Here is a 26,458-nt window from a genome sequence, read left to right on the forward strand (position 1 = left end):
ATAACAGGATCTCTCCGCAGCAGTCTCAGATAAGGTAAAGGTGCAGACACTGGCTGCATTCGAATCCCCACACTAGCATACTGCGCAGTAGGCCAGAGTATACATGTGTCCGAAAATGTATTTGCACCTAGTATGCAAAAAACTAAAAAGGTTCTAAAGGTACCCGGATAACTTTCTATGAACGGTGAAATATGTAGTGTGCAAACTATGGGCAGTACATTCGCTTGGATAACCCATAATGCATTTCAACATAATGCATATATATATATATATATATATATATATATATATAACACAATGCCGGTAAATAATACATAAAAAAATAACGCACAAAAATGCATATGTAGTAACAGTTTACAATAAGGGTTCAGTATTACTGTATTAACTAATATCCATCAATGGTTACTTATCGTACCCTTATTATTAAGCATTGCCTCTACTTTAATCTGGTCGCAAACCAACAGTACACCCTGTGATACGCAGGTTGGGCCACAGCCATGGCGTGTGTGTGTGTGTGTGTGTGTGTGTTCGGCACACAGCGGTGGGCCGCAGTGTCCTCACCCAGGCAGTAGGGGCAGCACTGGCCCTTCTTGAGCAGCGGCCGCTGGCAGAAGGTGGGCGGGCAGGTCTCGGTGAAGCAGCCGATGGCCCCCGCCGCGCACATGCAGCTGGTGCATGAGTCAGGCTTCCAGGACTCGCCGGGCAGGAACATGTCCCCCCCGCTGCCGGCGCTGTGGCACAGAGAGCCCGCCCCACCGGAGCTGGGGGAGGGGGAGGAGTCAGGGTCGCCGCCGGGCAGGGCGGCCAGCGTGGGAGTGCTGTGCTCTGTGGAGGCACACACACACACACACGCGCGCGCACACACGCAGGCACGTCACAGAGACAGGCACGTGCACACACACACACACACACACACACCCCCACATGCACACACACATAAACACAATATGAGTTAGTTTAGGTGCAGGAGAATGAGGACCATATCTCACCAGAACATAAGGACAGCAAACTAGAAATGTTCGTCCATGACCTTTTACAGCGGGATAGATGGCGACACAGCAAAATGTCACCCTTCTTACATCATTCCTATTGCTACGAGGCACAATATATTACCTTAACCCTGCACATGTTCAGATTACTTTGGACACAATTCGATGTATTGGGAGATACGCTGAAAAGCCAAACTGAATCCAGGGTAAAATCTTTCAATAAAGGATATATTAAGGAACAAACCTAAAATCGGCCAGGTAGTAATGATGCTTTTTTCATGAAAAGAAGCACCCAATTTCAGTAGTTCAGTAGTATAAAGTGAGCGGTGCTCTGACCATATTGGTACATGATAATGAAGTCCTCTGCTCTAGTGGACGTCAACAATACTAAGTTGCCCCTTTACCCACTGATGGCTCAACAGACAACTGATTATGCACAAACTGTATGTTATGAAAATAAATGTGTGTGTGTGTGTTTGTGTTTTTAGCACTGATGTATTCATTATTTGAGCGAACTTCTTCACCTTCAGCCAGTGTAAAACCCTGCACACAGATGTCTGCCGTCACATTCACACCTGTCCTACACCACTGCCAAATGTGTGTGTGTGCATAAAGGCATGTAAATATGTTTGTGTGTGTGTGTGTGTGTGTGTGTGCACTAGTGAACTTGGCTCTCCTTCCAACAAATAACTGCTGCCAGCATTTCCAGATGCTGCTGAGACAATGCAGGCTACGTTAGCGTATCCCTTTAATTTATTTATTTTGATTACCAGTTGCAAACCAACTGGTAAACAAAGAAGAAAACAAGAAGAATCTGATTTAAATTGTGTTTCGGTTCACAAACTCGTTAACAGTCATACATGCAACGAAACTTAGAACGTTTCAATACAGTCTTCCAAGTTGGTTTCTCCTAATTGGCCGATGGTTGATGAAAACCAATTGTAGCTCAAATAGAGAAAGGTTTTTAATGATTTAAGCATTTTTAATTTAAATGCTTGAAATATTGTAAATTTCACGTCAGTAAAGTCACGTCTTTTTAAAAAATCTTTGTTTAGATGCCAATATATTTCGGAAACATAAATTCCGGGAAGTTGAAGGAATAATTCCCCGTAACAATATAATATTCTCAAATATCTTTAATGGACTTACTCTTGCACGGTTTAAAGTATTTGTGTGATTTTGCCAAAAATGTGTAAGCCTTCATTGTCAGGCTTATCGATAGCAGTCGATGTACACATTTACATACAGACAATTTTAACAAAGAACTAAAACATCCCAATGAGAGTTTACATGTGGTCTCTTACCAGGGCAGTGCGGGCAGCAGGAGTCGTGGCTTCTGATTGGCCGCTGGCAGAGCAGCGGCGGGCAGGCCTCACTCTCGCATAGGGTCTGGCCCCGCCTGCAGGTGCACTGGCTGCAGGGGTCCATGTTCCACACCTCCCCCCCAGAGAACAGCTCTCCCCCGGGGGACACGCACACAGAGGAGTCCGCCGGGACCCCCCCCAGGGCGGGGGTGGGGAGAAGCACGGGGGAATCTGGTGTGGTGGTGATGGTACGAGAGAGGCAGAGGGAGAGGGAGGGAGGGGGAGAAAGAGAGAGAGACATGGAGGTGAGATGGAGTCAGTGGAGGAGATGACAGAATAAAAGTATGTTGGTGGAAGACCTACATTGTCGGGTAGTGGTGAGCCTTGAAATAGAAACTAAATTAAACAAAAACTATAAAAAATATCACATATATAACATGTGTGATTGTAGATTGTGCATCAGTAAATAAACATCATTTCTCCAATGATGTGAGACAAGGAAGTATAATGCCTTAGGCACAGGGAGCATGTTCATATTTTTGGCGCGGCCCAAAAATACAATGAAATTGTTCTTAACGGAGCAAAGCACATGGAGGATTTATCCGCTTGCTTCGTCCCAAGTCCCTTTTGGACGGGTTTCCGACATCGGCCCGTGTGCTTCGGGATTAAGACCATGAACAGGAAAGAACAGCGAGCACTCTGGTCCAAAACAAGAGCCAGCGTTGTGTGGAAAGTGCCACACTGCCATCACCGACCAGGGTGTCGATTGGATAAGGATAAACTTGACCGGACAGACCACACGTCCCGGTGGAACCATGGTGAGTTCAACAAGAGTTCAGGGACCACGCCCGCCGCCGCTCCGGTCTGCTGGGATCAGACTGTTAGCGTCTGTCGTGTTTCTTTGGTGTAGAGCATTGCTTGAACAGGAGAGGGAGGGGGGGCGAGGGATGAAAGGTTTGATGCATCTTTTTGATGTAGGCGTGCTGCTGCTGCTGCTGCTGCGAGTGCTCTGCAGCATGTCTTCTGTCAAACCGGTTGCTTTAAGATATCGTGTAGGGATCAGCAATGACGTGATTTGGAAACATAATGAATGGGACTTTCTGGTCTACGAGGCAAACAAGCTATGCTAATGTGATGTCAAGCCAATGCAAGTGGCTACGGTCTGCTGAGATCCAGACAAGGCTGTCGCTACGATGCGACACGCAAGGTCCTAATGGTAACAACAATTTTCATCAGTGTTTGCATAAACTATATATATATATATATATATATATATATATATATATATATATATATATATATATATATATGTGAATACATTTATAAAGCAAGACATACATTTACAAGACATACAACCTTATAAATGTGCAAGACACATTTATAAGGTTCCCACTAGTCTATTTTGGCATGTTTCTGGAAAACATGGATTCTTGGACTGCATATCTTCATATACAGTACTAGGGATACAAGTTATGATTATTTCCACAGTCGAGTAATCAAACTATTCTTTTTTCAGATTCAGCGATTTATCATTTGGTCTGCAAAATGTCTAGCCTGGCTCTGCCCGCCTCCGTACTTCCGCTCAATTTTCATTTCCCTTCAGTACTACGTCTGGGTCTGCAGTATATTCGTGAGTTTTCTCAGCCAAATCTCTGGCTGGGCCAATCAGCGAACAGAGGGAGTGGCTGAGAACATTGACGTTGAGGTTGTGCGCTGGTTTGAGTCGTAGTCAAACGTCAGCGATTGGTTATGGCAGATCCAGAGTGGCACTGGGCAGATCCAATAGTATTAAACTCCAACAGACACCCGCCTTCAAGTGAGTTAACGTTTGTCAATGGAGAGTGGCCAGACTCTCTGTGCAAATGAAATGAAGTAAGAGATTCTGGTAGGACCAGGCTACAAAATGTCATAAATAATAGAAAAATTATGTATGTTAAGTATGTTATGATGATCCCTCAACCAAATATTTTATATTTTATATATTTTATATCAAATATTTTATATATTTTTTATATATTTCTAAATCATTAAGCAGTTAACATTTGTACTTGATCAATTACTTAAAAGATTAACTGATGATCAAAGAAGGTTTGATGACTTCTCGATCAATTTGATTTTTTAATACCCGCATCGATGGTTAGGCTTCCCGGACACATTTAGTATAACGCTACGGTGTGTGGCCACAGGGATAACACCCCCTCTTTCCTAAAACTCTCAGCCCAAAACACTTTTTTAATCACATAGTGATTTACCTGACAGTGATACACTATCCACAAGTTTCCTGGGTTTGTTACTGGGGAAATGTTTGTGGGCCACACTTCTGGCCGCCCACAGAGCCTGACGCCTCAGCTGTGGATTTAGCTGATCAGCTGGCAGGCTAATCACATCACTGTATATAGTCGCTCTGTCTCTGAATAAAATGATGGCTTTAAAAAGCTCAGGAACAACGTGTGCCTTTCGAGGATGTACTTACAACCGGAAAAAATTAAATAATTGAATTAATGAATGACTGACGGCGATTGTTTACATCGATCTCGTAGTGACCGGTAGTGAAGCCCACAATTTGCACAAAGCATCACGGGGCAGTGGAAACTTATAAATAAATATAGTGTATTTGCCTATAGTTGATTCTTTTCAGTCACATTCATATAAAAAAAACAATTGTGGACACCGACGGACCTATAGAACCCAAACTCCAACATTATACCCATGGTTGAAGCCCGACAAAAAATCTATTGGACCAAAAAAATCATAATATCGCAATGATATTTTCAAAGAATTGCAATTTTTGCCAAATCACAATCCACGTCGAATTGGTGCCCTAAAACCGTTGTCATAACGAATAGTGGGGTCCCTGCCAATTCCCTTCCCCAACAACAATCAACTATATGTATATATATATATATATATATGTAATGGAATTGGAGGAGGAAAAGACTTACCTGGACAAGTAGGACAGCAGTGCCCCGGCTGGATCGCGGGACTCTCACACTCGGGAACGGGACACGAGATCAGGGAACACATCTCCCGGTCGCCGTGGCAATAGCAGTCACGGCAGCCATCGTGCCAGCTCTCGCCATCATCGTGATGCAGGCCGTCCATGGACAGACACGTGCCCTTTCCACCTGACGGTGCCTCGGAAGAGACCACTGAAGACGGGGAGGGGGGGGGGGGGTTTGTTAATTTGTCTTTGTCTTCATAAGATTGACTTTTAAGACTTAACATTCATGAATCTTTTCTTGTCAAACTTTAGTAGTCTGTATATTATCCAGTCCGATCATGGTTTAACCCACCTCTGCACACACAGCGCAGACAGCCCAGAGTGTCTGTCTCGAAGCCCATTGGACAGGACAGGTCACATGGCACCTCTGGACATTTCTTGCATCTGCAGGTGTCACAGCCGTGCCTGTTCTTACTGAGATTGGGAGTCAGAGAGAGAGACATGGAGTCAGAGAGGGCGACAGAGTAGAGAGAGACGAAGACAGAGACGAAGACAGAGACACAGAGAGAGAGAGAGAGAGAGAGAGAGAGAGAGAGAGAGAGAGAGAGAGAGAGAGAGAGAGAGCAGGATTGAGTCAGTGGAGATAATGACAATAAGAAAGATATTGATATTATGAAGCAGCAACTACTACTACTGAATTATTAACAGTGATGAACATAGGAATTAGTACAAGTGTTTATTGATGCCCTTGGGTCAGTTTGTCCCGTTTTCAACACATCTCTAGAAGCCATAGGCAGCCCCAGCACTGTGGCTGTGAACGCAATGCAGAGCTGAGCCAGTGTTCGAAGGCCAGCGAGATGACTAACCTTCAAACCTTAATGTATGAGTACAATACCCAGAACACACAAACGAAACCCATGTGAACACAAATACGAATACTGCTCCTTCCGTGCTGGATAAGTTCTGGACACAACACTATGATGAATGAGAAGTACAAATGTATGGACAAAAACCTGGCCCAACCCCTTTTAAAGATTAGGAGGGGGGTATTTTTCTTTGATGTCACCACTACCTCATTTAAAAGTAAAGTTTCTATGGTACAATCCAACCATAGAAACATGCACTGAAAAGTGTGTGGTTTTTTTGGAGCACTCCAAGCCAATCCAAAGCATTGATTGCTTTTTTGTGGCTGGTTAGCAGTTCAATTATCCTTGAGCCCATGACACCGACGTGCATCACTGAAAAACAAAACATTGTTTCGTTTTATATTTCTTGAAGACATGTCTGTAATTCTCTCAAAAAGTGGAGAGAGTGGAGAGAATTTCCAACAAGCTTATTTTAACCACTGCTCGCAAATACTCTGACAAAGGCAGAATGAGTCTTGTGAGTAATGGTCCTTGTGGGAGTTGAAGGCAGCACTTTTGGGCACAGGAATATGAACAAATTAAATTCTGAATCCACATGCATCCACACTTCAACAGGAAGGGAAGAGACAGCTCTTGAAATAATTAGAATGACATAGAAAGAACACAATCACGCGTGGTACGAAAACACACTCGATGTACGAAAGCAACTAAACCTAAACCTAAACTCTCACATGCTTGGCTTTATATGCAAAACAAGGCTGTAATGTCTGAAATTATATTTGGCATTGATTTGTGATTGTTCACACTCCAAGAAAAGAAACACCTCTAATGAGCTTAAGACACTAGAGCCATTACTTTGAAATGGTGTGTCAACAGCATCCGTTTAACCCAATGGCTTTCATCCTCTCCTCCTTCTTCCCCTCCCTCTCCCATCCACAGCTCCCCTTTGTCAAGATATAATTTCTATATCTCTTATACCCCCTCCACTGACCCCACTCCCCTTCCTTATTGCCATGCTCCGATACTTTCCTAATCAGGAAGTTGTCCGCGTTGGCTCAACGTCTGGTTGGCTGATAAACAGCTGCTATCTCGGCCTATCGCGGTGCGCCAAATAATAATAATAATAATAACAGAGCCGCCGTGACAACGCAGTCACCGTGACAATGAATAATTCAGACCAAAGCGGCGATGGCTCGGTGGCTGGGGTGGGGGGTGTCAAGAGAGTTTGGTGGAGATCAATCTTAAATTAGAATGGGAGATGACGGGCACGAGACGAGGCCTGCCGGGGCCCCCGCTGTGCGCTGGAATGGAGAAGGGGGCTGGAACATGACGAATACACCAGAAATGACAGATGGAGAAAGCGAGAAAGTAAAGGAAAGTAATGGCGTGTGGATATAGTACGTCTAGCATGTGCCCCATTGTCCGCGCCTGTGTGCACACGTGTGTGTGTGTGTGTGCGCGTTTGCGCGTGTTTCTTATACGAACGTATGGTTAATGGTAACCTGGGAAATGAAGGAATTCATATTAAGTCTGGGGAAACGTAGACGTATCTGTTTGATCGGTGTGTGTGTGTGTGTGTGTGTGTGTGTGTGTGTGTGTGTGTGTGTGTATAGACGTTGGCGCCTGCTTACTGGTAGCCGAAGGGACAGGCCCGGTCACAGACCAGGATCTTGCATCGTCTGTGGCGTGGGCGACACTGGCATGTCTCACAGCCATCGGCGTCCGTCTGCCGGCCAAACACACACTTGACACTGCATCCGGACATCAGCGCACTGCAGTGCTCCTCTCCTGCACACACACACGCACAGAAAATCATATACATGCATGCACAAAATGACACAAACACACACACACACCCAAAAGTAAATACACACACACACACACACACACACACACACACACACACAAAATCACAGACATGTGATTCAACATACATGCAATGTATTCTTCCTCTGTCATGGGTAAAGAGCTACACTTTTGGAGTGCTAGACTTCCATATGACATTTGGCGACATGGTTTAGTAACAATTAGACCTTATAATGATCATTAATTTTTGCAGTTCATGAGAAGAGCCTCTCTCTGGACCTGTTATGGTACACGGTAAACAAAGCCATGATGGCCATTGTGATGCGGGTAAAGACTTTTTGGCATCTGCAACGTTGTTCTCTTTATAATTTATATTTATACATTTTTCATGAACTTGAAGCTCAATAATGAATCGTCCGGAATTTCATGGCTTTGCCTTTGGAAGCCTCAAGACTCAATTCCGTGTTTTTTCCAGGCGGGGGAGACAGAAAACCAGTCATATATTATCTGGGGCCATTTAGGGACGTTTCAGAGCGGAACCGCGGAACTCTGGGGCCATTACAGAGAGATCAGGGCGGGAATCACTCACACATATGCTCTGATTAAATGCACTGATAACAATCATTAACCAGGACACAATCGCAGTTTCAGCCTGCGATTAAAAAGGCTCAAGCGTCACTTAACAATACCATTTCGTTCCAGGAAATACAAACGTAATCACTTGAGAAATACATTCCATTAAACTTCCCATTTTGTAACTGGATCGTTTCTTCCTGGAGGGATTAGTCCATTTTCTGAGTGGTTATTTTTCTAAGTTAGTGGCGTAAGACTATAAAATTGGGACAAAGAACCAATTTTCGGGGGTAGTGTAGTGTATTTCCCACCTGCGGAAAAAAAACTAGCCCCGTCACGAAGGATGAAAGTATATCGACATGAATGAGACAATTTTTTAATGTGACCTATTAGAAATCACATCAGAACCTCATTCTGCAAATCAAGCGTTAAAAACGCTCCAGTGTATTTAAAATATAGAGGGACATGAATTTTGGTCAAGACTGATGACAGGGGATGTGTCATCACCCAGCACCAATGTTTTTCCGTTGAAAAACAATATCCAGGCAAGGTGCTGTCTCTTCAGTGACATGTTTTTTAGTACAAAGTGGTGTGGTATGTGTTAATATATTAGATATTGGACAAAGTTCTACTGACTGGTTTGGCAGCGGCAAGCTTGGCATCCCCGGGAGTCGGTGGGGTAACCGTAGCGACAGTCGCTCTCAGAAAGCAGGCAGTTCTCCTCAGGACAGGTGGGGGGCGCCATGGTGATGTAGCTGGGCTCTAAAGCACGAGCAGCATACGCACACACACACGCATACACACACACACAAAATTGAAGCAGATGGTTAGACATTTTAGTACTTCAGCATAACTGCAGGAACATAATTTTAACAGGTGAAGAGCCAGGATCCCAATGACTAGTAACCATCGGAGAGAGGATTTTAAACTTTTCTCAAACCAAAACCAACAACCTCCGTGACACTGAGGTTGGTTGGCAGAAAGATCGTAATGGTCGTACACTCCTCTCTGAATCCATTACTAAGGTGCACTTGGGCAAGGCATTTCCACAGGCGTACATACCAACAAAATACAGAATAACTTAATGTGTCACGCTTTTCATACCCTATGACTTCATACCCAAGATAATAAAAAGGACACATTTTCAAGGTGCAAGTCCAGCCATGTTTCTGCTGCACCCTGGCACTGGCCCAACTGTTCTAATTAGAAAATCCAGAATCCTTGTCTCTTAATGCTGAGCAGGACTTAAGCCTTCTGAACCAGGCCTTATCGATTGTGCTATACAGCAGAGGATCTCAAACTACTTTTACTAATGTAGCCCCAGTAGGATATTTATCTTTAGCCAAGCACTCCGTTTCACCAGCAAAAAAACTTTTTGTAGAGGAAAATTACTAATATAAATAATGAATGTGCACGTTACTTGATATAAACGTGAACATGGGTGGTGCAAATATGCAGAAAGATATACAGACCTTGTAGTATTCTCAGTGTTTTTAATTTTGTTATTATTATTCCTAAGTTATAAGTTATTATTCCTATTCAACACACTTATATTACAATGGCAGTATTTTGCACTCATAACCAATATCAGAACATCAAAATGTACTCAATATATTCTTTGATGTCGCAAGTACCTCTGAAATCCTTCAAATGACCCTCAGGGACTTGCATACCCCTGTTGGAGAAACACTGCTCTATAGAACTGACATCCGTGCATCAGTGTGTAGATGGTACATTTCTACATACGTTTAGAATATGACTCTAATAGCCCCATTCACAACATGCAGGGTTTAGGTAGGTCTTTGTAATAAGAGACACGATGGCTCATGGAATATGCAGCTATTCTGGGAGAACAGCCACTGGCAGAGTTCTAAAACCCCAATAGATGCTTTGAATTATGTTCTTCAGGCACCATCTTTATCTTTTGGATTGTTTTCCCATTCTAAAGTCATTGTCAGGAGGCCTGAGGTTCACGAGGACTCGAGTACAATGACACCCTAACCACTACAGGAATATGACACCGTGTTTGAAGTTGCACACATCTATGAGTCATATAGACTCATATAGACATTGATAAAACCATTTGTGGCTTGTTGTTCTTATATTTCAAAAAATAATTATGAATTATGATGGACCTTGCTTTATCTTGTGTGTGTGTGTGTGTGTGTGTGTGTGTGTGTGTGTGTGTGTGTGTGTGTGTGTGTGTGTGTGTGTGTGTGTGTGTGTGAGAGTGTGCGATTCTCTGAGCTACAAATTTAGGTGTGTTTTGATCACATACACTTAGGAAAGCACTTAGCATTTGCACCATCCCATCCTCCCAGAGTTCAGTAAGCATTACACAGAAAAAATATAATGGTCTGTCTGAATGATGTCCAATTTAATAAATTGGGACAATTCTACATGAGCATTTACAATAATTACAACTTTTGGGATGATTCTTACAAGGGCAGGCAAAGGCATAGTGTGCAACTAGGACTGATTTTGTGTATGATTTTGATTGACTGATTTTGTATATTTTATGAATCACTTACGTACTGTGTGGGATGTGTGTTGTGGGCCGCCGGTCAATTTGCATGTCTGACCATCATCTTTAGACACTGGCAATCATCAACGTTGTCACGGCAACCAAACACAGCGTAAGCAACTGCACGGGAGCAATAACTAGCAGCGAGCGCCACCACAAAGCGCTCCTGGGCTCGGTGATAATTACTTCCTGCAGAAACGCTACAAACTGGAACTGCGGACATCTTGTCACCATCCCCTGAGTCGGGGGAGCTGGTCGTTCCTACCTGCCTTTCATAATCACCACTCAACCAGAAAACGAGCCCCCTATCTGACTATGAAAAGAACACACACATACACACCTGTCCAATGGCTGCACAATATAGCCAATTTATATTCAAGGGTCGTGCTCCCCTACAATACAAGAAGATTTTGAGATAGACCCAACCAATAACAGCCACTTATCTAATAAGAGGCGGGATAAACATGATGACGGTGCAGAGGAGCGTGGTAGAGGGACTCCAACAACAACAAAGAAGGCTGCCGCTGATGTAGAATGTCTGTTGATTTTGCTTTTGAAACAGTTCTGAACAAACTGGACGGTTTATATTCCCTAAAGCTTTTGTTGGGAGAATATATGTGTTTTTTGCGTTGCTCAGTGCTGCGTCACCCGTTTCGCTGCTGTGATTGGTTGTAGGCCTATCCAATCGCGTCCAGAGGCATTTTGGTCTGTGCCCGTTGGTGACGGAAATCAAAAATGAACGTTCATTTTATATTTATATATGTAGTAAGCTGGCATCCCCAGACGAATTGAAGTTTGCAATTCGTCTGGCGATGCCAGCTTACTACAATGAAGACATTCTTTTGAAAAATATTGTTTTTATTGCGCACCCTGAAGGGATCAAACACGACTGGGATTTCCCAAATAGCCTCACTCGAGACCAAAAGGCCCAACAGGAAGTTTGTAGAATTTTTGTGTTACACCCAATTTTGAAACACATCTCAATCGACGTGGAAAAGTTGTCATGTCAGAAAGATAAACAGGTTCTCCGAAATACAGACAAATGAAGACAATAAAATGGTATCGGCACTTGGCTGGCGATGTGGCTTGTCTTTATATCTAGCCGTGATAAGCCATTCCATCACACTTGTTGACACAATGTCACAAGCCCCGCCCACTAAAGTGCAGGGCGGGGAAACCCCCTAGTGGCCGTGGGAGGAGGGCCCGGGAAGATCGTATCAGCGGTGTTGTTTCCTGCTGTAGGGAGATAGCTGCAGATAGCATCAGTGGTCGTTTAGTGCTTGATGGTCAAATATGTGAGGAGGGACAGAGGAGGAAGCGATGGGGGGGAGGAGGAGGAGGAGCGGAGAGGAGGATAAGAAAGAAGGTGAGATAGCCAAGGTCAGGCACAGACAGGGCTCTGATGGCTAAGAAGCGGTGTGTAAGTGTGTGTGTGTGTGTGTGTGTGTGTGTGTGTGTGTGTGTGTGTGTGTGTGTGTGTGTGTGTATGTGTGTGTGTGTGTGTGTATGTGTGTGTAAGGTGACTGAAAGAGGAGAGACAAGGCATGTGTCTCTCTCATGGGAATCGGAAAATCATCGAAGCAGGAAGAGAGAAAAAAACACCAACAGTCTGAGGGAGTGTGTTTGAGAGGAAGGAGGAAATAAAAGAGAATATAAGCATAAGCTAATTTGTGTGTGTGTGTGTGTGTGTGTGTGTGTGTGAGTGGTTGTGTGTGTGTGTGTGTGTGTGTGTGTGTGTGAACTTCATTAAACAGTAACTGACACTGTGGCCATCTGCCTCAAGGTGACTGCCACAAACAGCTTCCCTGCACTCGCCCCTCGTTCTCTCACACACACGCTACTACGCACGCACGCGCACACGCACACACACACACACACACACACACACACACACACACCCCTTCAGTCTATTACTTTACTCTCTTACTTTTTGTCAGTGTCTTTGGTGTTACCTTGTCTTCTCGTTTATATGACCCGTTTCAACATACCGTATTATTTTGTGTTTTCCAAAGTCAAGAACTAAAATTTTTGTTACTTTTAACCATATTCCCACATATTTTTCTTCCATATTTAAAAAAATTGGGCCAGCAATGAACACCTGCGTGCCTGTACCTCTGCAGCCATTTGTATTCCGTCTGTTTCCAAGGCAACATAATAAAAATACGTTTTTTTCACATATTTGTTTGTGGCCAAGTTTGACATCAATTTATAAGGGGTGTGCGGACATCACTTTTATCGACTCTCCGTAACTTTAATTACACAACGATAAAAATATTGATCTAATTGATGTTTGTGTGCGCAAGCTTTTCACACAAACGTGCAATCACAAAGATTTAATCTGGGCTTCACCAGCTTACAGGGAAATAACCATAACCTATTATTCAGTTGTATGTTGACTAAGCCGTGCATATACACTTACTCCCTGATGTAAGTGTGTGATGTGGACAGTATTTTTTGAAGATAAAGATGCATTTTCTATAAGCCGCAGGTGCGGCAAAATGGGGTTGTGTTGTTGAAGTGATAAAGTGATGCAAATGTTTACTATACATCTTTTACTCGCAAACCTCTAATGTAAATTAGCATATGGGCTTTACATCGTGAAAGCATTAGGAACATCAGATTTAATAACTGAAACGCAAATCACAGAAAAATAGTTTTTTCTTTGAAATATTTGTGTTTGCAAAATCTACCTAAGCCGCTCAAGAATAAAAGCCTACTTTCGAAAAATACGGAATACCTGCTGCACAACAGAGAATGCATGTCTTATATGCATATTATTTTATGTATACTGTATGTCTGTGTGTGTGGTTGTCTTGCTGTGTGTTTGTGTTTGTTTCAGGTGGGTAAAGCACAACACAGCTGGTGATATTTGCACGATAACTATCTGCAACATGACATTTTTAGATGCAGAGTTTTATTTCCCATGTCAGTAAAATAATTATAATAAATTATGGAACTGACTACATCCGACACGATTCCCATTTGCCAAAAAAGCGACATTAATTTGAAATGCACCAAGGGTGATTGTTTTGCGGCTCCAGCCTGCAAAATCAATTTGTCTAACCAATCACAATAAGGAGTCTTTGTCAGTCACCATGGTCACCGTACAGGTTGGAGGAAATGGTGGAGGTAATAGCCAAATCATGGTTTTCAACACAGTCCTCTTACTGCATCCATAGTGAAAGAAATACATTCAGAGACCTATTATCACCATCTGTTGCATGCATTCATCCTTCATCTCAATAGCAGTCGGTGCTAAAAGCCATTAATTACATGCACGTGAATCTAGGTTGCTTTTGACACCATCACGGGGTGCAGTTGTATAGAAAAAGTTTAGTATTGGATACTAACTTTCTCTGAAAGAGTGATGACCTACTTTCATTCTGTGAACTGCCATTCGCTACACTATTTTACAGTTGGATTAAAGAGTGAAACTCCATTATAATTGAATCCTCTGAATACATATGATATGTTGGGTTAAAGGACGGAGCATAAGCTTGTTTTCATCCGGCTTTATAGGTTGAGGGCTGAAAGTCTCTTTCACTGGCAAAATTGTCATTGAATAATGCATCATATTCGCCTCGTAACTGATGTGAATACTTGACGCCAATTTGTTGGGTCTGATTTTACGACTTCGGACACAACGATTTTACAGATTGTACTTACCCTAAAGTTGTATTTCAGTGTGTGTGTGTGTGTGTGTGTGTGTGTGTGTGTGTGTGTGTGTGTGTGTGTGTGCGTGAGTGTCTTGGTATGTGTGTTTGTGCACACGTGTGTGTGTGTGGGCCTGAATGCGTGTCTCTGTGTGTGTGTGTGTGTGTGTGTGTGTGTGTGTGTGTGTGTGTGTGTGTGTGTGTGTGTGTGTGTGTGCGTGCGTCTTTACCTTCACACACGGGACAGCACTCCCCGGGAACCTTGACCGGACTGAGGCAGTTGTGGGCGCAGGCGGCGGCCACGCAGCGCCGTTCGCCCGCCACACACTGGCAAAAGGTGCAGTCGTCCTCACGCCAATGCTCGCCGTGGCCCACAATGCGGCCGTTGACGTAGCAACCGGCGGCGCTCAGCGCGGGGAAGATGGGATCTGCGGGTCAGGATGGGGCGGAATCTTAGTTTGACCATTTTTGAAAAAATAGTTTGGAAAATCTTTAAAGGTGACATATTATACCACCAGGTGTGAGAGGGTCTAGCCATTACAAGCCGTTTTGATAATCTGCCTCTTCTGACATCACAAGTGGGCGTGTCCACCTCGATGTATGACGGATGGATGAGCAACGTTTGCTACAGTCCACTGGGAGGGCTGGTAGACTGATCTATCCAGCACACATCTAGGTGGACACACCCACTTGTGATGCCTGAAGAGGCAGATTTTCAAAACGGATGCCACCTTTAAGTGATATTAAATAGGAGATGTGTACGATCACGGATAAACTTGTGATAGCCGTTGCATATGCAGAAACATTCATATGCATTCACAGCCACACCGAGCAGGGACGCCATAAACAAGGGATGTGTGTTTCTGCCACTTGCACAAACAATTCCCCTGAATGAATCGATGCATTTTCAAAAGAGCACGTTGTGTTCTTTCTCTCCGCGTTAGGGTAGGGTGCGATCTGAAATAACAACTTTCACAGGCCAGTGCTGGACACATTCACCAGTGTGTAACATTGAATCAAGATACCTCACATCCATTACCGAGTGCAAGCAGTCACGGCTGGCTTTCTATACAGATTGAATGGAATCTGTTGGTTATGCAGGGTAAATATGTGAAATATGGAATAATATATATAATATAACGTGTCAGTGGATTTTATGCAGTTTGAGTTGCCTGTGACCCTTAAGGCCAATCAGAGTGTGTCAATCGGAAATCTCTGCCTGCTCATTGATCCGAAGATTCTGCCATGCTTGCTTAAAAAAATAATTATATATATATATATATATATATATATATATATATATATATATATATTAGGGGTGAAACAGTTACTCACGGTTTGTAACGATTGGGAATGGTGGTGTCAATGTGTCATGTCATTTTTTATTCGTATTAACATTCCCCATTTATCATTGTAACAGTAAACGACATGGATAGCTCGGCTTCCAGCAGTATATGGAAACAAACAAAAACAAACAAAACATTAGGTAAGCTGGAAATAGTGTGTGTGTGTGTGTGTGTGTGTGTGTGTGTGTGTGTGTGTGTGTGTGTGTGTGTGTGTGTCTGTGTGTGTGTGTGTGTGTGTGTGTGTGTGTGTGTGTTTGTGTGTGTGAGTCTTACCCTCACAGACGGGGCAGCACTCTCCGGGAGGAGTGTATTGCCGTGTGCAACGCAGTTTACCACACTGGGCATGGTAACAATTGGCCACTCCCCCTTTGCATCGGCAGAAACGGCAACCGTCCAATTGGAAGAGCTCGCCCTCCTCGCGCTCCACCCCTCCAAACAGACACACTGACTTGGTGTCTACCATGAAACGACAGAAGGGGGAGGGTACAATCCCAAGATCATGTAAGAGATTGGTATTTTATTAACAATGCACATTCAAATAGCAAATACTTGATGAAAGTTATGCAACGGCTCATTGACACTCCTAGCAAGAACTAATGGAAGGAGAATACTAAAGGTATATTCAAAAAAGGGGGGGGGGGGGGCTTAAATTGACCTAAGATGCTTGTGAGTGGGTGTGACTGGATTAAACAGCCTCACCTGGCCAGAGTCATGTAGTCTTGTACTCTAGGGCTGGTTGGGGCTGCATACCTGTTGTGCATTGGCCAATGCCCGGTTTTTCCAAGTTTTAACCGCAAGTTGAAAATCAAACCCTTCCCACAGTGCAATGTGTTTGAGGACCATGTCTGGCTGCCTCCCCCGATGCATTTGTGGATCGCTCAACCTCTCTTTCTTTGTTGATAATCCAGAGGAGCGGTTGACATGAATGAGAGGGTGTGGGAACAACTTTGAACATATGGAGGCCAAAAACAATGATGGATAGAGCAAAAAGGTGCAGGAATGGTTGAGGAGAGAACATGTGGAAAAGACTGATAAAGAACACCTGCACTGAATTGTAAACATAAACTGACAGACGCAGGCTAGATATTACAGGTATGGGTTGGGTTTGTGTGTTTCTTCGCACACATGTGTTGTGTATGTCTGAAGAAAACAGAAAACATCTGCCACATCTTGGTATCCATAGCAACCAAAGGCACAAGCTAACACACATACACACACACACATTTGATCCCTGTTTTTCAACAGCCCATGTTCAGGTTAAGAGCGTTGTCCTTTCCCCCCTGTACTTTAGCTCTCTGCGCTCTCTATTCTGCCAATCCCCTCCCTTTCGCCATCATTTCTCCCTCCACCTATTTTTCTTTTTTCATTATTGAAGGAAGAGGGTGTCCCAGACTTAAAAATTGAACCTGCCGTGGGTGGCGCAAACCGGGCGGAAAATTGGGTTAAAAAGTAGTGTCATTATTACTTTTATTTGAATGTACTGCATAGTTTTTCTTCTGTTGGATAAAAACGTTAAGTTAACATACATTTACATTTTTTGATGTCAGCTTAACATTTCGCATGCAATAATCATGTTTAATTGTGTAGCAACACTTCTAGGAATGAATGAATTAAAATCCACCAATCATTAAAATCAGATCAAGGTGAAATAAAGCAACATTAATTAAGATCAAATTACTACAGATGATCCACTAAAGTGAACGCTGAATTCACTCAGGCAGTTGGGAGTTGACGGCGAATTTCAGAGGTTGCCACAGGAATTACTGAACTGCTACGCTTTAAAGTGCTGAATGTCTCACACTGAACATGTTTACATGCTATATGCATAGACATCTATGATGCACACATGTATCTGTGATTACTTGGCACAATAGAAGAATAGCTAAGGTTTGAAGTACCAATGTAGCCAATCAATTTCACACTGGTCTTTCCAGCTACATAGATGTTTAATTAGAAACTGTTAGATGTCTGTCAATATATATGCCACTTTGGGAATTTATTTGTAAAAAAAAATAATAAGCTTGTTGTGATAAGGAAAAAGTTGAATGCTCGGAAGGATTAATTATACAGTGTGTATATGTGTATCGCAAAAATAGGCAAATACAGTTTAATTAATATAACACGTTAACGTGTATGTGTTTTAATAACATTCCCGAACAATCGTTTCTAGTACGAAATACACTGGCAAATCACACTCTCTTTCTCTTGCTGCGAGTATAGTGGAATGGCAATGCTGCCTGTGTGGAGCCAGCGTAAGAAAGGGGATATTATCAACATGCACATATATTCCCCCATGGTGTTTCACACAGATATGTCACTGTGGTCACATAGACATCAGCGCAGAAAGACTGCAGATACGCTTGAAAGATATATGGTAACCCAAGCCTTGATCCCAGAATCCAGGTGTCACACCCAACCCCCACTGAGTCACTGGTCTTGAAAGGCACCCTGGCTGAAAGATACAGACAACTAGTGAGGGAATGAGTGAAAGCCTCCTCTTGGGTTCCATGTTGTGTTGCTTGTGGTGAGACACAAACACACACACACACACACACACATACAAAAGCCGAAATAAATGGGAATTCATCCCATTCTCACTCGCTGCGAGACAACACCGCTAATGACCAATGGAAAGCCTCCTGGAGAACTAGTGACAGCCACTTGCTGCTGAGACTTGGCGAGCGGTCACCATCTTTTGTGAGGCTGGGCTTTAAGGCTGTCAGACCTCACCTGCTTCCCTCCCAAACTCCCTTTGGCTCATGACACAGAGAAGGGGATAACACGGACGCATACACAGGCTGGATTACCAGCATTTTTTTTGGGTCCAGTTTGCTCATGTTGAAAATAGCCAGTATTAGAAGGCCTGGAGGAGGATAAGGCCTAGTTTTTCCATTGGCCTTTACTGTACCCAAACCCCGCTTTTCCCTTCCATCAAATTCCCCATGACCATCCGTGCTTTAGCAATGATGCGTGTGTCCCATTTGGATGTGACTGATGGCATGTATGGGGTGTTCAGGGCAGACAACCTTGGTGGAGTTGGGGAATAACAATCACCCCCCCATTAGAGAAGGCTTTAATCAAAGTGGAATATGTCTCAACAAGAGAGCAAAAGTGTTCAAGAGAAAAATATTTAGACGGAGAAAGGGAGTTTGGTGAAAAAAAAAAAAAGAAGAAGTTGCATTTCTTTGAAAGATGAGATGGAGGTCACTTCACTGATTTTGCCTTGGGCGATCCTGTCCTTGTCTGTCTGTCTGTGAGCCCCCCCCGCCCTCTGTCTCATTCCTCTTTCAGTCTTCCCCTGCCCCCTTTCTTCTCATTCTGTCCCTGTATCTCTCTCCTCCCTTCCTCTGCTCTGCCTCAGAAAGCATCTTGAATTTGGCATATGCCAAGAGAGACCTTTGTGTACTCGGCACGTGTTTCAGTGTGTGTACGTGGTAGCGTTCATTTTAACGAGCTTCACCCCATTTCCAAAGTCGGATTTTCCCTTTTGCCAGATCCCTCCACCAGCCAAAGTCCATATACAACCTGCACGCAAGGCTTGTCAGGATTCAAAAACACTGGCTCCAAACATGCTTGGCAGCCATTAAAACTGGATTCTTCCCTCCCTGCTCATTTCTTTCTTTTTTCTTTTTTCTATTTGGGCTGTTAACAAAGGACAGTTATACTGCTCAAAGTTGTCGTGATTGCACCCTCACTCCCAATTGCGGCTCACTGTGTGACCGGCCGATAAAAGCTAATGTACCCTAGCAGATAGAGGAATGGATCGAATCTTGTTACGGTTAACATGGCATTTTTCTTTCAAATGAGTATTTTAGCACTCAGTTTTCTCTAATTTGACTTTGATGTCAATTTGTGTTAATAACTCATTTATTAGAGCAAATGTAAGTATGACAATGAATACAAACACCACTTTACCACTTTACATCTAGTTTATAACAACATTCCCCTGTGAATCTTAATAGGTGCAGAATCATCATATGGGAATATTTTAATTTTGTGCATCAATAGATTAATCGAATAATCAGAATGTGCTTTGCTGATGGTGCTCATGGATGTCTGTGTATGCATGACTGTTGTGCGTGTGTGTGCATTTCTGATTTTGTGTGTTTGTGTGATTTTGTGTATGTGTGATTGTGTGAGCGTCTTTCTGTGTAATTATAGATTCAGGTAAGTGCTCATTTATGTCATATGGATTGTTAGTCAAATGATCTGTGTGACCTTCTCACACACTCAGACAAAGGCTCTGCATCTGTGTAAGTGTGTGTGTGTGTGTGTGTGTGTGTGTGTGTGTGTGTGTGTATCCAAGCTGAGCAGCTTTGGACAAATTAACTCAAAATGCCAGTACTCTGCATCAAACTTTTATGGCATAATTAAGTGAGTAAGAGAGCGTGTGTGTGTGTGTGTATATATGTGTGGTGTGTTGAGTTAAGAGAAAGACCACTCCAAAGAGATGCCAGAGAGTCTATGATATTAACTTTGTGCATGTACTCCAGCACAGATGGCTTCCTTCAACCACTACGTTGACACATAAAGCAGTACTTTTGTAGTTTGTATCTCCCTTGTAGTGGGGGCACACGCACACACACACACACTCCTCGTTCACCCTCTCATCTGCCCATCATCGCTTATACGTTTTCAGAATGATTCCCAAATGTGCGTGCTGAAGCGGAAAAAGGAAACCTTCACAGCCTGTTCCATGTTCCTTTAACATCCATAAGGAAAAGGGTGTTTTTCTGCTTGCTTCCTCTCTTACACTACTAGACTACACTACTCTTACACTACAACTTAGCAGCAACTTCGGCCCTCAATAAAAGGTTGATAATTTGATACAAAGATTATTATTTGTATTTTTGCTCGGCTTTACAATCACTCAAATAGATCTAGGCAACTCCCTGAGAGTTCTGTTCACTCAAAATAAATTAAGTTAAGCCTTTAGCAAAGCAAAGAAACATTTTACCCCTGTGACATTTTACTTTTACAGCGACAGCAGCAGGCAGTGTGGAAAAGTAATTGATGTGTCTGGTGTGTGTGTGTGTGTGTGTGTGTGTGTGTGTGTGTGTGTGTGTGTGTGTGTGTGTGTGTGTGTGTGTGTGTGTGTGCGTGTGTGTTTGGGGGTGGGAATAAATATTAAGGAACCTCTTCCCCTGAAGCGCATATCTTCTTGTGAGTACCGTAGGAAGACTTAAACTAATCGACTTCCAAGTGGACTGTGTTTTTCACAGCAGACACAATGAGGAAGAGACACGAGTGTTGCTCACAACTACCGACCCTCTAGTTGAAACCCCCCACCGTTCTTCCCCCCTTCCTCCTCTGGAGAAAACGCCACTGGCTTCTGAACACGGAATCAGAAAATGATTTAAACTGCAGGTGCAAATGGGGCTCCTGAGTGGATTCCAATAGTGTTGGGTCAGACGGGATTATTATTGGCTATCGGGACTGCAGCGCGATGCACCCTACAGCTGCTCTCTATTGATTTTCAATCTCTCTGCTCTCTCTATATCTCCCTCTCTTTTGCACACACACAAAGATTTTTTTTTTGGACTGACGCATTCAAACAGACGCACAATGCCTTTCACCGTGGTGAAAGGCACACACACACACACACACACACACACACACACACACACACACACACACACCCCTCTGTTGCTAGATCTCTGTGCAGCACGTTGCCATAGTGACAGAGTTGTCGTAGCAATGAACAGATGTTTGTTTGACTGATGATGTTATAAGTGCTGCACCTGCTGTCTCTTATGCCATTGGTTCTCTCTGTCTCTCTCCCACGTTCACCCTCTCTCCCTCTCTTCTTCCCTCTCATCAATATTTACCTCACTACTTCAAAGCTGTAGCTTTGGGACTTCAAGATATTTGGGTTCTGTTTTGTTTCAAACCCATAGAGCATAATCGTTTGTATAGCTTCACTCTTTGTACAAAGGAGAAAAACATTGCTGGAGACCCTATTTGTTTCTTTGATGATTAGATACGCTCTTTTGCAACATCTTGTTTTAAGGGGGCTTAATAGGGGTAAAACCGCTCCTTAAAGAATATGCCTCTCTTTGTTTTACAAACCCATAAAATCGTACTTAGAAAAATCGTAATTTGTCTTGCGAAAAAAAGGCATACATAGTGCAGCCTCTGCCACGCCGTAGGCAGACAAACTCAACACTAAGCATCACCCATGGTATTCAGATCACTCCCAATAATATTCACATCAAATGATCTCCACAACTTCATGTGTTTTTATTTATAATTGGGAGTTCTGGAACTGATATGTAAAATTGTATGCTTTACTACATATAAAAGAAAATATTAATAAATCCTGTGACTGTCACAACATCCAATGTGTGCATGTGAGAGTAAGTGTGTGTGTGTGTGTGTGTGTGTGTGTGTGTGTGTGTGTTTCACCCACCATTAACACATTGGTAGTGGTCACAGCAACTCCCTGGAGTGCCGTTGCCGTTGGCGACCATCTGGGGATAGGTGCCTGGTGGACAGGAGGGAACGACACAGCTACCTGTTGGAAGACACTCACACCTGTACACACGCAAGCACACACCCACACACACACACAAGCACACACACACACACACAAGCACGTGCACACAAGCAAGAACCCACACACACACAAGCACACACACACACACACACACACACGCACACAGCACACACACAAACACAACAGCCCATGATTCATTTTCACTCTACAATGAAAGAGCATTTACGTTTCCGTCAGTAGAGAAAGCAGTGAAGCAGGGCGGATAGTCGGCTTGTTGAATCACATGGTAGTCTCTGTTAGTTATTGCACACATCAGTTCTCACCGGCTAATATTCAGGCTGCTTTATCAGCAGCTCTTTCTGTTGAACTCACCACAATGGGTGTGTGTGTGTGCGTGTGCGTGCGTGTGTGTGTGTGTGTGTGAAGGGGGGGAGGTAGGTGATGAATATTTATCTATTCTGCTTCTAGACTTCCTGCAAGCTGTCAAGTGAATAACAGCTGAACGAACACTTTGGTGGTCTAATGGTATAAGGTGTTAAGAGGCAGTGAACATATCCTCCGAATACATATATTTCTGTAAACAACATCCATTCTTTTCAGAATGAAATATTCTCGATAACAGACTCAACATGATATGTTTTAGAGTAAAATTCACCCTTTGGTCACATAAACGCATAGCATGGCTTTTCCGTGCAAATGTACTAACTAAACAGGAGGAAAACCCAACACCGCTATATTCAACATAAACTGTAAAAAAGGCTGATAAACAATGAAGACGGAGCCTAATCTTCACCAAGTCAATGAAACTGTATATTCGATTCAGACTTGATTTGCCTTAGTAAATGTACACTCATTTGCCGAGAAGTTAATGCACAGGCGATCGAGCTTATCGATGATCAGGGAGCCAACAACGAAATTGTACCCATTTGTTTTTCTGAACATGCCCGTCTCTGTCTCACCTAGTAGGCAGAGTACAGCACCCGTCGGCGGTCAGTCGGACCTGGGTCTCATAGCTGTCTAGTGGGCAGTTCCCCTGCTGGACCAGAGGGCACTCCACGGCACTGCAGTCCACGCTGTAGACTGGAGACAACAATATACACCAAATTTGTGTAAGACTTTTTGGAGGAGGCTACATGATCCACGTCACTGTTTAACCATGCACACCTGGTTAGACCTCATTGGCTGTACCGATGTGGAGCTGAATGGAGAGGGGCTCCTGGCAGGGATCCTGTTCAATTAGGATGGTTCTCACATTGACGTCACAAATTGTAAACCAGCATCATGCATCTGTGGTCGCATGGAGAACTTTAACATATGATTACAGCCGTTGCGACTACCTAGCCTATCCAGACATTGAAAGCAAGTATGCAAATGAATGAATGAAATGGGCTGCATGGGAACAAGTCCAGGTCTCACTCTTCTCACTACAGTATTAAATGAGTACACCTAACCACACATCTGGTATAGTACCGTTACAGCGGTGTCTGTGCGTAGAACCAGAATTGGAGCTTCTCGAAATCCCAATAGACCCCATTCACCTTAACCATCCAATCAATGCATTACTGGTAGTCCTGCATTCCATTTCCCCACCCAGCGACGTAGGAAAACATTTTGATGGGTTTCCATAGTTTCCCCCAAAGCTTCTAGAAGCTATACCCACCCAACTTTCCAATATGGCCTATAAGGCCAACAAGCTCTACAGTGCATCAACAATCTAACCACCACAATCGGCTGAACGTGCAGAACATGGCAGCCCTGCGTTTTTCCCTCCAGGAATTTTCCACACACACACACACACACACACACACACACGTCTTAAAACTTATCTTTGATCCTTGTCTCACAAAAAAAAAAGAAAAAAAAAAACCTTGGAAAGATTACAAGGTACGAGCGTGGAATTTCAAAGGCGACCTACTCACCGGGCTTACACTCGTAGAGGTCGCAGCACTCGCCCGGGCGGCCTGTAGCCTTGGTGACCAGAATGGTGAGGTGTCCCGGCTGGCAGAGCTTGCGGAGGCAGCCGGAGGGGCGGCAGACGCAGCGGGATGGCAGGGGGCAGCATTGGCCCGCCGGTGCGTAGCCCTCGATGAGCACCGAGTCCTCGGGGCAGCGGGGCGAAAACTGCACCTCGCACCGGGCCTTGGAGCAGTCGGGACGGGAGTCTGGGGGAGAAGCAGCATTGTAAGGGCATTGTGTGTGTTACGATGAGGTGATGGGACAGTCTGGGGTTCTAGAGGAGTGAGCGGATTCACGCCGCCGTGTGCACCAAGTCCAGAGTTGGAAAGAGAAGGGAAAGAGAAGGAAGAGAGCACGGTTTTGAAACAAACTTTTCGGCACCCTTTCAGACCGCGAGAGTACCGAAAAATAGGTACGGCTAAGCTCGGCAAAGTGTGCTTATTTTGGGACCACGCCCACTTTTGGCTGTGGAAACGCAAACCATACCGCACCTAACCACACTGAACCGTACCGCACCTAACCACACTGAACCGTACCGCACCTAACCACACTGAACCGTACTGCACCTAACCACACTGAACCGTACCGCACCTAACCACACTGAACCGTACCGCACCTAACCACACTGAACCGTACCGCACCTAACCACACTGAACCGTACCGCACCTAACCACACCGAACCGTACCGCACCTAACCACACTGAACCGTACCGCACCTAACCACACTGAACCGTACCGCACCTAACCACACTGAACCGTACTGCACCTAACCACACTGAACCGTACCGCACCTAACCACACTGAACCGTACCGCACCTAACCACACTGAACCGTACCGCACCTAACCACACTGAACCGTACCGCACCTAACCACACCGAACCGTACCACACCTAACCACACCGAACCGTACCGCACCGCGCAGTGGTAACACGCCATTAAACAACCAAAAACACAGCCACTCTCCCTCCCTGTGTTTCTCCACCTTTGAGTAGTGTTGCATTTCACGCACCTGTGGTCAACAGGCGGAATTCTCCTGAACAAATCAGGGCAGAGATGACCTGATTGGTCAGAAATGAGCCGGCAGCAGTCTCAAATCGAGGTGCATTCAACAAAAAAACCCTGATTATTCTTACAGGGGAATTCACACACTAATAGCGGACAGATGGCTTTGGCATTTCTAGCAAATTGCGATGCAGGCGCTGAGAGAGCATGCTAATGCCACAGTGTTTGGTTGGCCATTTCCAAGAGGGATAAGCTTCTTGGACACTTACAGTACCGCCCCACACAGCACGCCAAGCAGCATTATAAATATTTTAAAAACACCATCGCTTATTATTGTGCTCATACGCAACGTGTGCTACATACAAATAACAAATGTACAAAGTTGAGGTGGGCCATAACCATGGAGAGAACATTACACTTTACCCATCCTTCTTCGAACACTCAGCCCAAAACACATTTTTATGTTTTGATTTCCAGCTCAAGCCAGGGGCTAAGAATTCACCCTCTAAAAGGATTATCCCCCTTATTATTTATAAGGGAATGGTATTGTAAGGAACTTTGCAGAACAGCATCTACCAAACAGTAGATGTCCTTCTTCATTCCTCAGAGCCTTACATAAGACATTGCACTAAATATTTAAAGTCCACGTTTTTAAATGAATAACCACACTATTAATTGCCCAATCAGTAAAACATTTTCATAATGTATTTGAAAATGCAACATACTCAAAAGTAAAGGTGAAGTGCAAGACAACTTAATATAATTAGCATGCAAGTGTTCCTTTATTACACAACACAAAATAATTAAAATGAATGAATTGTTCACCAGTTGTAATATTTCAGAATAATTAATAATAAGTTCAGAATAATGATTTATGATTTATTAATGATTTATTAATGAATATAAACAAACGTAAGTTTGTTTATATTCTATAGAATAGAATATAGACAATATATAGTTTATATTCTATAGAATAGAATATGAACAATATATATATATTT

General features: G+C 43.7%; 1 protein-coding gene across 2 annotated transcripts in view; it reads right to left on the bottom strand.

Moving 5' to 3' along the window:
• Positions 1 to 26,458, bottom strand: part of crim1 (cysteine rich transmembrane BMP regulator 1 (chordin-like)) — a 76,711-nt gene that overhangs the window by 9,775 nt on the left and 40,478 nt on the right. For both annotated transcript variants that reach the window (XM_084482453.1, XM_084482452.1), the window contains 11 exons: positions 24,418 to 24,660; positions 23,458 to 23,578; positions 22,412 to 22,536; positions 16,276 to 16,458; positions 14,887 to 15,084; positions 9,116 to 9,241; positions 7,732 to 7,888; positions 5,587 to 5,708; positions 5,236 to 5,442; positions 2,294 to 2,524; positions 562 to 825 (listed from right to left, as the gene is read on the bottom strand). In XM_084482453.1, the coding sequence (XP_084338579.1) occupies positions 562 to 825; positions 2,294 to 2,524; positions 5,236 to 5,442; positions 5,587 to 5,708; positions 7,732 to 7,888; positions 9,116 to 9,241; positions 14,887 to 15,084; positions 16,276 to 16,458; positions 22,412 to 22,536; positions 23,458 to 23,578; positions 24,418 to 24,660 (1,977 nt within the window). The remainder of the gene's footprint in view (positions 1 to 561; positions 826 to 2,293; positions 2,525 to 5,235; positions 5,443 to 5,586; positions 5,709 to 7,731; positions 7,889 to 9,115; positions 9,242 to 14,886; positions 15,085 to 16,275; positions 16,459 to 22,411; positions 22,537 to 23,457; positions 23,579 to 24,417; positions 24,661 to 26,458) is intronic.

The sequence above is a fragment of the Micromesistius poutassou genome (assembly GCF_964030765.1).
Source record: "Micromesistius poutassou genome assembly, chromosome: 17".
NCBI lineage: Eukaryota > Metazoa > Chordata > Actinopteri > Gadiformes > Gadidae > Micromesistius > Micromesistius poutassou.